Genomic DNA, 16880 nt, shown 5'->3' on the forward strand with positions numbered 1-16880 from the left:
TAAATGCTGGTATGTGCTGGGGCTCAATCAGTCTCCTTCTCTGCTCTCAGCCCCTACAATAGCGCTTCTCAAACTTTAACGTACGCACAAATCACATGCAGATCTCATTAAAATGTAGATTCTGACTGAGCAGGTCTGGGGATGGGCCTGAGATTCCACTCCTCTAACAAGCTCCCAGGTGATGCGGATGCTGCTGGTCCGTGGACCACACTTTGAAAGTCCAGCTTCCTGGCTCTACCAACTTTCTCCAAACTAATGACTCCCAAATTTATACTTCCAATCCAGACCTCTCTCCAGAACTCCGACTTCTAATTACAACTCTTGGTTGACACCTCCATTTGGATATTTGAAATCATCTCCCAGAGTTCTCAAACCTGCTCCTCTCCAACTTCTCCTTCAGTACTCAGCTGCTCAAGTCAAAAACCTACAGGAGGGCTTCCCTGGTGGCGCAGTGGTTGAGAGTCCGCCTGCCGATGCAGGGGACACGGGTTCGTGCCCCGGTCCGGGAGGATCCCACATGCCGTGGAGCAGCTGGGCCCGTGAGCCATGGCCGCTGAGCCTGCGTGTCCGGAGCCTGTGCTCCGCAACGGGAGAGGCCACAACGCTGAAAGGCCCGCGTACCACCAAAAAAACAAACCTACAAGATATCTGTGCGTCTCCTTTTTCTCTTAGCCTCTACATCCAAACTGACAGCAAGCAAGTGCGGTCTACTTTACCTCCAAAGCATATCCGGACCCTGTCTACTCCCTCCCCATCTCCACTCCCACCACCCTAGTCCAGGCGACCTCCTCTCGTGTGAGCTACTGCAGAAGCCACTGACCTGGCCGCCCTGCTTCTTGCCTGCCCTCTCCCCGCATCATTTCTCTACACATTAGTTAGAGTGGTTTTTTAAAAATATAAATCTAATCATGTCACTCTCCTGCTTGATTAAATTCTTTTAGGAGCTAGCATCTCATCTAGAATTAAATCCTAACTCCTTACTCTGGCCTACAAAGCCCAGCATGCCTGGCCCTGGCCCTGACACCACAGCCTTGTCAGCTTCTCTCCAGTCCCTGAGCATGGCCAGCCTGTTTCCTCCTTGGAGCCTTTGTCCCGACTCTGCCCTCTGCTTCCTGGTCCTGGCTGGGCCCTTCTCATCATTCAGATCTCAGCTTGTGGGTCACCTCCCCTGAGAGGCCTTCCCTGATCACCCCATCTCTCACCCCAATTTAACTCTGCATGTCTCATCAGTAGCTGACCTTTGTTTACTTGTCTGTTTCCCCACTGGAAGTAAGACCCAGGAAGACAATGACCTTGTTTTCTACTTGGTTCACCAGCATCTGGAACAGGGAACTCAGAAAAAAAATTATTGTGTTAGGAAATGTCATTCCCCCTCTGAGCCTCAGTTTCCCCATCTATTAAACAGGGATAATAATATAATAGCATCTTCCTCACAGGGTTGTTAAGACTAAATGAGAAATACATGTAAGGCCCAGGCACGGTGCCTGGCAGGTCACTAGTGGCTAGTAATCCCATTACTATGATCAATACCATATTGGAATCCCTGACAGGAATGTGTGGGCAGAGCCAGCAGGACTCCCACACGCTCCCCAACTGAGCTCCAAGCAGCTGGGCTAATTGGCCCTGGCCCACTACTTGTCACTGCCAAAGTCCTCAACACCCAATAGCAGAGTGGGGGGCAAATCCAGGGATGACAAGTGGAGACAAGCGAGCTTCAACTCAACTGTAAGTTTATTAGAAAGGCCGTGGACAGATGAACCCTGAGTTACCAGCTGAGGAAGAAATGAAAAAAGCCCCTGCCCCTCTTGGCCTGCCCCACAGGCCTCCTGTGAACTCTGTCCTGTGGCAGACTCCAACAGAAGTCAGCCAAAAAGTGCTTTCCAGATGCTCCTTCAGGGGCTGCCCAACCTGACTGCAGAGGACCCAGTGGTACGGCCAATGTGGATGCTGGTGCCTGGAGCTGGGAGCCACGGGGCCTTGGTCCTCTCCTCTAGCAGAAAGTGGTTCCAGAACCCCCAACAGAACAGAACAGAAAAGGAGCCGATGGGGATAGAGCAAGTTCTGCTAAACAGCCAAGGGCTCTGGAAGGTGACACCGGACTGCCTTGGAGGTGGGTGCAGATGGCTACAGATGGCCAATTGTAGGGGTCCCCCCCAGGGGGACCCTAAAGCTGCTCTAAGGAGTCTCAGCTACAGACAGCCCTAGTGTGACTCAGTACCCCTCCTGGGGCTGCACTGGCTACTTCTGCTCCCAGAAAGGCAAATGGATCTTGTAAAAATCCATGGTGGTTGGTGCCATTTTTTCCTTAAAAAAAGACAAGAGTTTGTACAGTGAATCGATTTCAACCAGCAGAGCCTGAGCCGAGAAGAGTGCGTCCTGGGGGAGGAGAAGGCACTTCTCACGCCCTCCCCGGGGTGATCTGGGCCCCCTCGGGGCTCCGCTCCCTCTGGCCCTGTGACTCAGGCCCGCTCCCTCTGGGAAGTACGCTGCCTCCGTCGAGCTAGCACTGCCCTGCAGCCCGGATGCTCTGGCACCTCACAGGGTGGTGGATGGCAGCTTCCTCACCCGCCGCTGGGCCAGGATAGACGACTCGATGGGCTTCAGCTGAGGGGTGGGCTTGGAGCTGTTGAGCGCAGAGTATGTAGCTGCCATGGCTCCCTGGGAGAGGAGGTGGGAGTCAGTTCCCGAGGGTCGGAGGTGCATGTGCTCCAGGGCCAGGCCAGCCCCTCCCAGTGTTCCACAGCCCCCACAGGCCCCTGTTAATCCCGCCTTGGTGGTTCTTCATGGTCATCAGTCCTGCCTCATCCATCAGACTGGAGGCTTCAGAGCTTAGGGGCTGGGCCCCCTAGAGGACCAGGGGGGCCATGAGCGCACTATAGACACCCCTGCATGTCAGACTGGGGCTCCCTGGGAAGAGACACACATGGCATCTCCTGGCTCTGCCGCCCCAAGTCCCTGCCCATGGAACCTTGGCCTGGCAGCCTGGGTGGCTGTACCTTCACAATCTGCAGGTCCTGGTGGGAGAGCTGGCTCTGGGGGAGCTTGTCTTTCTGGGTGATCCACGGGTGCTGCAGGACCTGCTTAGCTGTGAGGCGCTGGTGCGGGTCCACATGCAGCATCTTGGATACCAGGTCCTGGGGGAACAGCAGGAAGGGGTTGGTGGGAAGGGCTAGGAGGGGCGCACACAGCTGCGCCTGTAAGGCAGCCATCTCCTGCCATCTCCTGCCTGGACCCTTGCAGTGGCCCCTTCGATCCACTCCCCACACCACTCCACGGCCTCCCCGAGCACATGCTCTTCTTCAGGACTTCTTCCTGGAAGGCCGTTTCCTTTCTCTTTCACTTTCTAGAAGCCATGCAGGAAGGTGGGAAGAACCTAAGGCTGGGGTTGGGCAGGTTCAAAACCTGACTCCCCTGCTCATCAACTGCATCTCCTGGGCAAGTTACTTTAACTCTCTGAGCCTCAGTTTCGCCTCTGAGAAACGGGATAACAAAAATACCTGACTCATAAGGTTAATGCAAGGTGGCACTGTTCATTAAGGGCTCAACCTCTGTCTGACACCGAGGTTCCCATGACTGGAACCCATTGCTAACAGTGAAAGCTCAAACGTCCCCTCCTCTGAGAAGGCCTCTTTGCCCGGTGGCCCGGGGCTCTGCTCATGTCTCCACTGCCTGTACCCCCGACCAGGAGGACCTGCCTCTCCGCACCTGGCATCTCTGTTCCTTGTGTGCAAGCCTGTCTCGCACCTCACACTAAGTTTCTCCACGGCAGGGGCTGTGATGATGCAGCCCTCTGTTCCCCTACAGGGCCCAGAACACGGGAAGGGCCAGTAAATGATCACCAAGTTGTTTCCAAACAAGGTGTTGCGGGGGCAGTCTGCCTGGGAATCTTCCACTTGGAGAAATGAGGCTACAGGTCACCTGTTCGTGAAATGCTGAAAAGCCCTGGGATGGGGCCTTGCCTCCCCACCCCTAAATGAGCAGGGTCCAGGCCTTACAGACTCACCTTGGCTGTGTCTGAAACCGTGTTCCAATTTCCCCCGCTGAGGGTGAACTTCCCACTGCCGATCCGGGTCAGGATTTCCTCTGGGGTGTCACTGGGTCCATTGGCAAATGGAGTGTATCTGGGGAAAAGTCCACCCAGTCTGGGTATAGCCTCTGGCCTCCATCCTGTGGCCAGGGGTGGGGAGGGGTGGGGGACTGTGTCTCCCCCTTCAGACGGGGTGCTCCCAAGGGTGGCACTTCCTCCTCAAGGTGGAGCTCCCACAGGCAGGGCCATGTCCCTGTCTTCAGGCCTTCCTGAGGCAGGGCTGAATCTCTCCCATCAGACAAGCACCACCCCAGCTACACCAGGGCTGGAGGAAGGGGCGGGGGGCCGAGGCGGGCAGGCCAGTGGGGAACTCACCCCGCCAGCATGGTGTACAGCAGGATGCCCAGGCTCCAGATGTCGCAGCCCTCATCATAGCCCTGGCGCTTCAGTACCTGGCAGGAAGGCAGGCAGGGGAGGGTGGTCAGTCTGAGGGGCAGTGGCGAGTGGCCCCATATGCTTGCCTGCTCCTCCCCGAAGGGTAGGACAAGGGTCCCAGGCCTGGGCTGATCCTCCCTTGGTACCTGGGCCAAGGCCACAGAGACGGGTTCTGGATGGCGTGGGGCCTCTGGAAGGGACACAAGGCTCCCCGTGCCAGGTCCCCTCGCTCTTGCAGCTGAGGAGGCCAGGCCACTCACCTCAGGCGCCACGAAGTTGGCGGTGTAGCAAGGTGTCATGAGGAGGCCGTTCTCAGCCCGCAGCTGCTTGGCAAAGCCAAAGTCGCAGATGCGCAGGCACTCAGGGTTCCCAGACTCGTCCACATACAGGATGTTGCTGGGCTTGAGGTCCCTGTGCACAACCTGGGGGCAGAGGGCCCGGGTCAGTTCTCCATGTGGGCAGGCTGCCGGTGGCCCAGGTCAACTGCCAGGGATGGGAGAGGTAGAAGATGGGCCCAGAGAGGGGGCAGAATCTGAGAGGGGAAGGGGCTACACAGGGGCCTTAGTGCTGCTGGTATTGCCGACTTGAAACTTCTAGGTCAATGTCTGTGAGGCAGCTCTAACTTCACTGTCCACACGGAACTCCTCAAATCTGCCATCACAATCTTACCGAATGGCAACTCCATCCTTCCCATTGCTTGGGTTGAAATCTTAAGAGCCATTCTCAATTCCCCTTTTTTTCTCGTATTCCTCAATCAATCCCTTAGCAAACTCTGCTGGCTCTACCATTAAAATACATCCAGAGCTCAAGCACTTCTCAGCCCCTCTCCTGGCAGCACGCTGATCCCAGCCACGATCATCCCTCCCCTGGGTTACGGCAACGACCTCCTAACTGGTCTTCCTGCTTCTGACCTCACCCCCTACAGCCTGTTCTAAACAGAGCAGCCAGAGCGATCCTATTAAATGTAAGCCAGATCATGTCCTCTCCAAGGGTTCCGCTCTCAAGAGGAAAAGTCTTTACGATGGCCTGATGGCCCCACCTCATCTCTCCCCTGCCCCCTACCCACATCCCTTGTGCTCTCTGGTCCTCTAGCACTCTCCTCCTTGCTCAGTTGGCTTTGGCCACATCAGCCTCTTTGCTCTTCCTTCAACATGCCAAGCACACTCCTGCCTCAAGGCCTTTGCACTTACTTTCCCTCTTTCTGGAATACTCTTCCCTTAAGCATCTGCCTGGCTCATTCTCAGTTACTTCAGGTTTCAGCTCAAATGTCACCTTATCAGTGAGGCCTTCCCTAGACCATTCCATATAAAATAGCAATCACGGACCAGTACTCCTTAGTCTCCTCATCCTGCTTTTTCTTTCTTTTTTTTTTTTTGCGGTACGCGGGCCTCTCACTGTTGTGGCCTCTCCCGATGCGGAGCACAGGCTCTGGACGTGCAGGCTCAGCGGCCATGGCTCATGGGCCCAGCCGCTCCGCGGCATGTGGGATCTTCCTGGACCGGGGCACGAACCTGTGTCCCCTGCATTGGCAGGCGGACTCTCAACCACTGCGCCACCAGGGAAGCCCACCCTGCTTTATCTTTATCCATAGCATTTACCACCATTGGATATTTACTTAATTGTCTTCTGAACCCACCCACTGGAATGTAAGCTCCACGGGTGTTTTGCTCACTGCTGCATCCCAGCATTTAGAATAGTTCCCAGCACAAAGTAGGTATTCAATAAATAACTGCTGAATGAATGGATGAATGACACTTAACTAGTGAGGCCTTAAGCAAATGACTTTCCTCTGGCCCCATTTACTCATCTGTAACCTGAGGGGGCTGAACCACTCCACTTACTTGTCATCCACCCCCTCTCCCTTGGCATGGTTCTATTCATAGTCATTCCTCTAACTATCACCTAATTATCGACAACTCTCAGATCTCTGACACTAACCCAGAGCTTTCCTGAGTCCAGGCTCATATAGCTGCTTACCAGATGGCAACCACTGAATGTCCCATAGACCCTCAAACCCAATACATCCCAGACTAAACTCATTCTCACCCTCCTTCTCCTCCTCCCATGAGCTCCTGGTACTTCCTTGAGCACGGTCAAAGACCTTCAATGGCTCTCTACTACCTGCAAGATAAAGCCTGAAGTCCCCATCCTGGTGTGGAAGGCTCAGCTGTCCGTTCCAGCCTTTGTCCACCACATCCCTCAAGCACCCTGAGCTCAGGCCAGTGGGGGTTCCTTCAGCCATAAATAGCCGTATCTCTCTGTGGAACGCTGGCTCACCCCCAGCACCCAGCACAGGGACTCGCACAGAGCAAGTGCTACGTGAACGCTGTGCAATGAATGAATGAATGACACCTCTGAAACACACAGAGACCTTGCAGGTTAGATCAGCTGAGTCTCGCAGGTTAGTTGGCTTTATGAGATGGTCCTTGCATATTCCCCGTAGAGCCAGGCCAACAGGCTCAAGGGGCAGCTGCTGCGCACTCCAGCTGACAGTCATCATACAGCAACTCGGGCCCAGGTTTCAAAAGCAGCCAAATTACCAAACAAGAAAACACCCGCACTGTGGAGGCCAAATGCAGCCACTGAGTCAACAGGCTGTGGCTCTGGCAGAGTTGTGATTTCAGTCAGGAGGCAGATGGGCCAGAGTGTGAATCCTGGCTTTACCAGCAGTAGCTGTGTGATCTTGATGTGTCACTTAACCTCTTTAGTCCTTGGTTTTCTCACCTGTAAAATGGGGCTGATAAGAGTGCTTGGCCCCCCAGGGTTACAGGAAGGAGCATATGAGTTATGTACCAGAAATATTTAGCACAGGGCTTGGAAAATGGCAGCTGCTGTCATAGTAACACCAGCACTCCCTGGGGTTGAACCCCACCATCATGCTGGACATTAAGATACAGTGAGTGCTTGTTAAGAAGCCCTTAAAAATTAGAAGACAAGAAGGGTAGGAAAATGAAGGGACAGATGCTGTCCAAAGCAGCATCCGATCACACACAAGTCAGGGGCACAGACTCTGGGGCCAGTTTAGCGATGAGGCTTTTACTTAAGCTCCCAGAACCTCAGCTCCCTCACTTATAAAATGGGCAGAATAATACTAATACCCTCTTCATAGGTTCGTTGGAACAGTTAAATGAGTTGATGTGCAAAGTGCTTAGGATCTGTCTGGCCTGTGGAAAGTGCTATGTGGAGCAGCGGCATCTCTGTCATCACCAGCACCATCGGAGGATGTGCATTAGGGCGCCTGTGACCAGCCACACACACACAAAAGGGTGAAGTTCTTCTACATAAATCATCTGGCTAAACAGAGAAGTCAAAGTGTGAAGCCCTGCTGAGTTCTCAGACAAGCTGTCCCCGGCATGCTGGGGCCCTTACAGAAACGATATGAGGGAAGCAAGAGACCTGAAAGGGCCCACGTATTAAACAAAGAACTCTTGCAAAATAGATGAAAAAGGCAGACAACCCAATTTCTTCAAACGGACAAAAGACCTGAACAGACATTCCATAAAAGAGGCTGTCCAAATGGCAATAAACCCACGAAGAGGTGCTCAACTTCATCAGTCATCAGGAAAATGTAAATTAAAACCACTATGAGATACCATTCCTCATCTCCTAGAATGGCTGTGATTAAAAAGATGGAAAATAACAAGTGCTGGAGAGTACCAGAACTCTCACACGCTTCTGGGAGGAGTGTAAGTAGGTAAAACAACTTTGAAAAACTGGCAACATCTACTAAAGATGAATATACACTGCACTATGACCCAGCAATTCCACCGTTAGGTTTACACCCAGCGTTAAAATAGGCAAGTGTTCACGAAAGACAAGTGTTAAGAATGTCACGGTGGCATTATTTGTCACAGTCAAAAAACTGGTAACAACTCCATGTCCATTAATGGTAGAAAGGACAGTTAAACTGTGGTCTATTCATACAGTAGAAACCACACGGCAACGAGAAGGAGTGAACTGCAGTCACACGACATCGCAGATGAATCTCAGAGAGTGCTGAGTGGCAGAAGTGAGATATGAAAGAGTACGTTTATATAAAATTAGAAGTTCACGGGCTTCCCTGGTGGCGCAGTGGTTGAGGGTCCGCCTGCCGATGCAGGGGACACGGGTTCGTGCCCCGGTCCGGGAGGATCCCACGTGCCGCGGAGCGGCTGGGCCTGTGCGTCCGGAGCCTGTGCTCCGCAATGGGAGAGGCCACGACAGTGAGAGGCCCACGTACCGCAAAAAAAAAAAAAAAAAAAATTAGAAGTTCACTGAGAATGGTTATCCTTGGGGAGGGTGCAGGGACTGGAAGGGGCTCAAGGGGGTTGGGGGGAACTGGAAATCCTTCAGTTCTTGATCTGGGTGCTCGGTTACATGGGTGTATTCACTTTTTTAAGATTTATTGAATTATACATGATGATTTGTTTATGTGATATTTCAATAGGAAGGTAACATTAAAACAAACGGGAGGTCCCAGTGGACCCTGCTCCTGGTCAGCCCCTTCCCATCCCTCGGCTGTCATGAGATTCCCAGCTTCTAGACCACAGATGCTGCCAAAGTATAATCAGCCCCGAGAATCTCCCTCCAAATACGTCCAAGAGAGCTTCCCATTTCCTCATCATCTACCCCTGGTATTTGGAAAGGGCCAGAAACTTTAGAAGCCCATAGATTCCAAAATCCCACAGATTTTCTTTGGGCAAGAAACAATATTCTCCCATGACACCCCACCGAGCAGCTGTCTGTACTGGAGCTCACCAGCCCTCACGGAGGGTCTCACTACTTTTGGAGGCAGCTCCCACTCTATAAAGCCCTTCCCTGCTCTGAGTTGAGGGGGCCCACTGGGAACGCACTGCTTCAGCTCTGTCTTCTAAACCTTCTTTGGGTAACATTGGCTAGTACTCACGTGAGAACAAAACAGGAAAAGGAAGCACATTTACTGTCTGACCCGACATGTTTCCATATCAGTTTGTTTGCACTGGCCATTTCAAAAACCTAAACCACTTCAAACACGACCATTAACGGTACATGTGGTAAACAAACTGAAGCTCTGGTTATGAGGTAAAGATCTTTTTCACAAAACTTTTACTTTATTTTTACAAACCCTAATGGACTGATTCAGGCCAAGGTCCTGAAAGGCTGAAACCATTGCATGAAGGGTTGGTGAGGACCTTTACGATACACCTCAGGCCCACCCACTGCCCGCCACCCATTCACGCATCCCCAGACTGTGACCACCGACACGACTGATGACTAACAGGGGCAACGAGATGTTGGCTCAGGGACGTGATGCTTTGTGAAGTACACTGTGCCTCCCATGGAGTGTTTATTGACTCCTTGATCCCAAAAAGAAGTTGAAGGTAAACCTAATTAAGACTTTGGAGCACCTTGCAGTTTACAGGAAGTATAGGCAATAGAGAAACAATTAAAATGATGCCATGAGGAAGCAAACAGACACATTCAGAATGTGGGACAGGGAATTCCCTGGTGGTCCAGTAGTTAGGACTCCATGCTCTCACTGTCAAGGGCCCAGTTTCGATCCCTCGTCGGGAAACTGAGATCCCGCATGCCATGCAGCACAGCCAAAAATAAAAACCAAAAAAGATTTGGTGAATCTTGGGACTTCCCTTGCAGTCCAGTGGTTAAGACTCCGTGCTTCCACTGCAGGGGGCGCAGGTTCAATCCCTGGTCAGGGAACTAAGATCCCCCATGCCCTGTGGCTCGGCCAAAAAAAAACCAAAAAAGATTTGGTGAATCTTAAAGGGAAATGTTTTTCCTTGTACTTCTTTTTTTAAAAACTTTTTATTTCATATTGGCGTAAAGTTGATTAACAATGTGTTAGCTTCAGGTGTTCAGCAAAGTGATTCAGTTATACATATACATGTATCTATTCTTTTTCAAATTCTTTTCCCATTTAGGTTTTTACATTATATTGAGCAGAGTTCCCTGTGCTATACAGTAGGTCCTTGTTGGGTATCCATTTTCAGTATAGTGGTGTGTCCATCCCTTGTACTATTCTTTTAACTTTTATATAGGTTTGAACTTTTTCCTCAATAAAAAGTGGGGAAAAATACTCCAGCAACAACAAAAAAGAAAGTAAGAAATTGAAAGAGGGAGAAGGAGAGGGAAGGAAGAAAAGAGGGAGGGAGTGGGGTAAAAATCTTGACAATTCTTGAATCTGGTTACGGGGGGTTCATTATTCTATTCTTGTACTTCTTGTATATGTTTGGAATTTTTCATACTAAAAAGTTAATGTTAAAAAAAAAAAAAGGCATAGCAATGATCTGGTCCTATTTCCCCGTAATGTTTATGTGGCCTTTTCCAGGGGCCTGCGCTGGACCATGGTGCTTCCCCGGCACAGCACCTCACTTCATGCCTCATCCAACCTGTGAAGGGGCAGCTCTTACTGTCATGAGTTTGCAGATGACGAAATGGCTCAGAGAGGTGGGAGGCTTTCCCAACCTAACACGCAGAACTGGACACAGCCAGTCTCATTCCAGAGCCTGCGTCCTTAACCCCCATACTGCCTGACCAGAAGCACCCTAAAACATCATCTCGTCCAGAGAGAAACTCACGCCGGCTCTGTTTTCAGCTTTGATACCCTATAAGGACTTTTTCTAGCTCCACCTTGTGCAATGATAAGGACAAGTCCTACGGTTCGGACACACACTCTTCTGTAGCACCTGCTGTGTTTCCAGCAGCGTTTCCTTTTGCATCCACTTCCTCTGTCCTAATAGCCGAACCCATGGCCGGCTTCACCACCCTGAAGGCTTGCAGCTTCCACAGTGATCCTGCTCGTTCCTAACTTAAAGCCTCACTCCCCATCTGTAGCCCTCCACCCAAATTCCTCAGTCAGACATTCTGGCTCCATTCTTCCTGGACTGTGTGACCTTGGGCAAGTGAGCTCACGTCTCTGAGCCTCAGCCTTCTTACCTGGAAAAGTGAGGCCAATAACAGCACCTACTTAACAGGGTTGTTGTGAAAATCAGCTGAGATAATGTAAGGAAAGAAGTCAACATGACGCCTGCCTAGGTCCTGAATAAATGTTCCTTTTCACAGTTTGGTCTCATCTCTCCCTCCCTCCCTTCCTTATGTCCATCCACTCGCTCCCTCACCCATCCCAAGTCTCCCCTCTGTCTGGCTGGTTGAAGACTGCCTGGGCCAGTCACAGTTCATACACTCTGTTTATGGTATGACCCTTGGCTGCCCCCCACGCCCACTTGGTGCCCCCTACCCAAGACTTACCCCCTGGGAGTGCAGATACTCTACGGTCTTGCCGATGGTGTGCAGGACGAAGCTGGCCTCACGTTCCGAGAAGAACTTCTGCCGTAGGATCTTATCCAGCAGCTCCCCTCCCCGCATCAGCTCTGTCACCAGGTACACGTGTTTGCCATCATCGTACACCTGCCAGAGACCTCACCATCAGGTCCCTCCCCTTGATGCCACCAGCTCACCAGGACAGGAAGGAAGGAATGACATGAGGCTTGGGCGTGTGTTCTGCTCTGTGCTTCAGTCACCCTGGCAGGGCCTTCACCTATCTGGGCCCCTGGACAGGATGCTGGCTCTGTCCTGATGGGCAGGAAAGCTCTCAGAGACTGCCTGGGTCTGAAGTGGAGGGCACTTGGGTGCAGCCAGACCAGAGGCACTAAGGGGCCTCCCCATCCAGAAGCAGAGGAGGAGGATCAGAAGTCAAAGGAATGGCAGCCCCAAGACCAGTCCTAGAGTCGAGGGTCCCCAGCCCCAGCCCACTCTCAAGGACCCCCACTTACATCTTTCAGAGTGATGATGTTGGGGTGCTGCCCGTACCGCAGAAGAATCTCAATCTCTTCCGAGGGATCTCGCTTGCTCTTGTCGATGACCTGAGGAGAGGAGTGCACGTGGTGGTGTCCGAGGGACCGACTCCAGACTCCCTTCCCGCCACAGAGCCCGTGCTGCAGGGCGTGGAGTCTCGGCCGCACACCTTTCACCCATCCACAGAGCCTCAGGCACCAACCCTCCCCCACCAACGGGCCAGGGCTACATAGCCCCCGACCTCCACCCCGCCGAGCGGCCCCGGCCGAGACAAGGTCGAGAGGCCTACCTTGACAGCATACTCCATGGTGGTGGCCTTGTGGACACAGCGCTTGCACTCGGAGTAGGAGCCCACACCGATCGTCTCTTTTACCACATAGCCGTCGGTAAAAACCAGGTTCTTTCCGTGTAGTTGCTGCAGGAGACCAACAGGTGGGACTGACCCCAAGCTCTAGGATGCAGAGGTCATCCCCCCAGAACCCAAGGCCTTGGCACTGTGGAGATGGCACCGGGCAAGAGGCTGGAGGCCTGGGGTAGAATGTTGGCTGTGTGACCTCGGGCAAGAATCTGCCCCACTCTGGGCCTGTTTTCTACACTATTATGATGGGCACACTCACTCTCTCCAGGGTGCCTGGCTGCAGTCTGTGGTTAGTGGGTGCTGGAGGGGGCAGGCAATAGGCCACAACACACATGGAGTGGTTTGAAGCTCCGAGAAGCCCAGGCAGGACTGAGCGGGATGCAGGAGTCCTGAGCCAGGTCCCAGCTCTGCCACTTACGTGGCCTTCAGTGAGTCGCCTCCCCTTTCCGGGTGACACAGCCCACCTCAAGGGGTGTCTCGAGGCTCTGAGACATTAACAGTATCAGATGCTGCTATGGTGCTGCAAGTGTGGCAGGCACTATTCCAAGCACTTTTCACCAGGTGACCCACAGCCCGTGGACGGCCCTGGTTCATGTCTGTTGTCCTCACATCCAGTCTGGTTTAACGTTTGTCCGCGACCAAGATATCCCAGGTGGATAATAAATCACATAGTCACCTTAACTTTACACACATAATCCTCGCAACAATCCTTGGAGAAAGGTTTTATCATCACCCCCATTTACAGATGAGGAAACTGAGGCACTGGGAAGGTGAATGTCCCCTCCACAGTCCCTGACCTTGGAAGCTCTGACCCAGGCAGGGAGCTCCAAAGTCTACATTCTTTTTTATTTTGTTTGTTTGTTGTTGTTGTTGCTGTCGTTTTGTGGCCGCACGGCGCAGCATGCAGGATTCTAGTTCCCAGAGCAGGGACTGAACCCACAAACCCCTGCAGTGCAAGCATGGAGTCTCAACCCCTGGACCACCAGGGAAGTTCCCGAAGTCCACCTTCTTGCCTCTCGACTCTAAATTTCCTACAGAGCCGGGAAAGTGTGTAAATGGGGGACAAGTGGAAGGAGACCCGAGTGCCACGCCACCCACCCCCGTCAGGACCAGCCACTCCCCAGCAGCACCACCCCGGGCACTCCCTGGCATTTACCCAGGCCCTACAATGTCCTGGCTCTGTGTCAGGAACCTCACAACCGTGTTGTTATCCCTGCTTTACAAATGGGGAAACTGAGGCTCAAGGAGGCTGGAGGCCCAATGGGCTCCACAGTGGCATCAGGGTTTGAACCCAAACCTATCCAAGTCCAGAGCCTGTGTTCTCAGCCGTTCTGCCTTGTGGCTTCTAGGTGGAAAAGGACAACTGAGCAGCAGCCCCCTGCCCCTCACCTGTACCACCGAGTGCAGGGGCGCCTGCGTGGCCCGAGGCTTGCCGTCATCCTCCATCAGGCCAGTGGCCACGAAGCTGAAGCCACGGAAGAGCTGATGGGCACCAGCGCTGGGGGGGATGCCTGGGGAGTCTGCAGGGGCAGGAGAGGGATGTAAGCCAGAGGAGGTACCCTTGACCCGAGGCAGCCCAGCAAAGTGGACCACAGGGGCTTCCAGGCCTGCCTCAGCAGCTGGCCGTTGTGGCAGCCTGGGCAGGGCCCCTCATCCCCGGCCTTAGTTGGCCCATCTGCCCATGTGGGTTTAGACCAGCCCAGCCCTGACACACAAGGAACAGAAAGACCCTCATCTCCAACACCCGCCCAGGCCAAGGCACTTTACCCCTTCCTGGAGGCCTCCCCGCCTCTGCTCTGCCCCTTCAGGTCCATCTTCTGCGCAGCAGCCAGAGGAGTAGTTCCAAGCACAAGTCTACCCGCTGCCTGTACCCTTCAAACGCTCCCCTTTGCCCTCAGGAGAGCCCAGCTCCTCAGCCTGGCAATGAGGCACTTGAGAGCTCAGCCTCCTCTCTCCCCACTCCACAGCTCAGCCACGCCAAGCTTCTCAGATCCTTAAGGAAGACTCCGAGGCCCTGCACATGCTGTTCCTGCTAACTACAATCCACTCCTTGTCCATCCTTTGAGGCTCAGCTTACACACTGTTCTCTGAGAAACCTGGCCTCATGCTGCTCCTCCAGCCTCTCGCCCCATTAAGCTGCACTTGTCGTGCTGCCCAGAGCTGTCCTCAGGTCTCTTCCCCCACTACAGCCTGAGCCATATGAAGGCAGGGCCTGGGTCTGTCCTGTTCACCATCAATGCTCCCATGGCTGGCACACAGTAGGGACTTGGTACGTATTTGTCAGATCAACAAATAAAGATGGGACGGACTGCTTGGAGAAGTGCTAAGCTCCCTGACATCAGAGATGTGCAAGCCACAGTGAGAAAAGCACCCCCTCTGCTAAACCTGCCCCTCCGGAAGACCTTCCAGGACGAACACTCTTCCCCAATGTCTAGCCAAAATGTTAGGACTTACCAAGTTCCCTCCCAGAAGCCCCCTACTTGGCTTCTAGCAGTAACCCCAGAGACTGAGTGGGTCTATGGCTGAGCCCACGTTTCAGATGAGTCACTGAAGCCCAGTGGTCAGAGTAGCCAAAGCCGATTCCCCCACTTGCCCCTGACCTGTGGGCACTGTCACCTCTGCTGCCAGACCGTCTCCACCTCACGTGTTTGCCGGGTCAGATACTTTAGCCCTGACGTGAGTGTGAGCCTGATGTGTCTGGTCTTCCCAGTGGGCTGAAGATGCCCGGGGCAGGGGTCCCGACTTCTCTGTTGTGGCCTTCACCCCCACCCCCTCACCCAGGCACAAAGAGGCCCGTAGAGTCCCAGAGTGGGACGACCAGGCAGAATGAGATGGAGACAAGGAGTCAGAGAGCCATCCACCTGTCTGCCCACACACCTGGGCCTGCCGCAGCCCTGACCACCCCTGTGCCCCAAGAGGCCCCTGACTCCCTGCTTCCCTCCTGTACCAGTCCAAGACAAACCGGACAAAGGGCGCACCCTTGGGCGTGCGGGATGTGAACTCAGTGTCAAAGTAGAAGGTGTCATCGGGTTGTGCCACAGCCGGCTTGAAGGGTGGCTTGATCTCGCGCCGGTACAGCTTCTGCAAGGCGGGGCGGGCACAGTGGTCACCTTGGCACCTCCACAGCCTGCCAGCAGCCCCGTGCAGGAGTCAATAGCCTGGACGGAGCACAGGCTAGGCAGACAGGGCATGACCGCTTGCCCTTGGGAGGCCAGCCCATGCCTCCAAGGCCATGGTGTCACCTCTGCTTCTTATGGGAGGCCCTAGGCAGTAGAAGCCCCCTCCGACCACAGCTGAATCCCTGACTGGGGCTCTGGGGTGGACAGACACACTCACATTCCAGTCAATGGTGGAGTAGAAGGCATGCCGCTTGATTTCCTCTGCCCCGTCAGGGCCGGAGCCTGAAAAAGCCCAGAGGAGAGGTCTGCCCTGGGACGCTCTAACCCGCAGACACCCGCCCTGTCCTCCGAGCAGCCTCGCCTCACTGTGGGGCAAGTGGCTGGGCTCACGCTGCCCCAAATGCATCCAGCCATCACCCTGAGGCCTACTGCCCACTCCGCATTTTCACTGTCTGGAGCCCCTCTAGGAACAAGCTCCAATGTACTGACAGGAGAAGGAAAGCCCAGAGAAGAGAGGCCAGGCAACTCGCCCAAGGCCAAAGTCAGGACAGGCCGAACCTGTTCCGAGATCTGCAGGGGGCCCCCACCTCCCTCCCAACTCAGGCCTCATCTCTGCTGCTCTTATCCCATTGCCCTTGTCAGCCACTAGACAGGCTCTCACTCCATTCAAGCCCAGGGACCTGGACGGGACCTTACAAAGCTGGTCATGATCCAGGTGAACCCAGGAGCCAAGGAGCCAACACATACTGAGCAGCTGCTACAGGCACATTCGCGTGACTTCATTTAATCAACAGAGCTTGAGATCATTGTCCTCCATGGAGACGAGGACCTAGGGCTCTGGGGGGAGAAGTCAACTGCCTTGGGTCACTTCGCTCACAGATGGTACTCACTCGATCAACAAAAATTTGTGGAGGGACCACTGGGTACCGAGCAGTGGGGTCCTGTCACGGGGCTGGGACTGGGGCCTGAGCCTCTGACGCCTGAGCTCGTGCTCCTGCCGTGCGGGGCCTCCGTCCTCATCCCCAGGGGGAGTACAGATGACTCAGTTCCTGCCTTCCCCCTACACACAGGTCACCCCACTGCCCCAAACGCCACACATGGAGCCAGAAAGCAGGGTGGCCAGAGGCATTGTCTCCCCACACAAAGGACAAGGGCCCCTTTCAGCCCCCGA

General features: G+C 53.9%; 1 protein-coding gene across 6 annotated transcripts in view; it reads right to left on the reverse strand.

The window, feature by feature from the left end:
- Positions 1-1713: 1713 nt before the first annotated feature.
- RPS6KA1 (ribosomal protein S6 kinase A1) overlaps positions 1714-16880 on the reverse strand; it is a gene marked incomplete at its 5' end in the record, with an annotated part of 36157 nt that continues 20990 nt past the window's right edge. For all 6 annotated transcript variants that reach the window (XM_081255728.1, XM_081255730.1, XM_081255732.1 and 3 more), the window contains 11 exons: positions 1714-2658; positions 2997-3134; positions 4004-4121; positions 4403-4479; positions 4723-4884; positions 11687-11845; positions 12211-12300; positions 12522-12647; positions 13980-14110; positions 15569-15671; positions 15927-15991. In XM_081255728.1, coding sequence (XP_081111854.1) covers positions 2536-2658; positions 2997-3134; positions 4004-4121; positions 4403-4479; positions 4723-4884; positions 11687-11845; positions 12211-12300; positions 12522-12647; positions 13980-14110; positions 15569-15671; positions 15927-15991 — 1292 coding nt within the window. In that variant the 3' untranslated portion in view covers positions 1714-2535. The remainder of the gene's footprint in view (positions 2659-2996; positions 3135-4003; positions 4122-4402; positions 4480-4722; positions 4885-11686; positions 11846-12210; positions 12301-12521; positions 12648-13979; positions 14111-15568; positions 15672-15926; positions 15992-16880) is intronic.

The sequence above is a fragment of the Mesoplodon bidens genome, assembly GCF_964165515.1.
Source record: "Mesoplodon bidens genome assembly, chromosome: 2".
Taxonomy (NCBI): Eukaryota; Metazoa; Chordata; class Mammalia; order Artiodactyla; family Ziphiidae; genus Mesoplodon; species Mesoplodon bidens.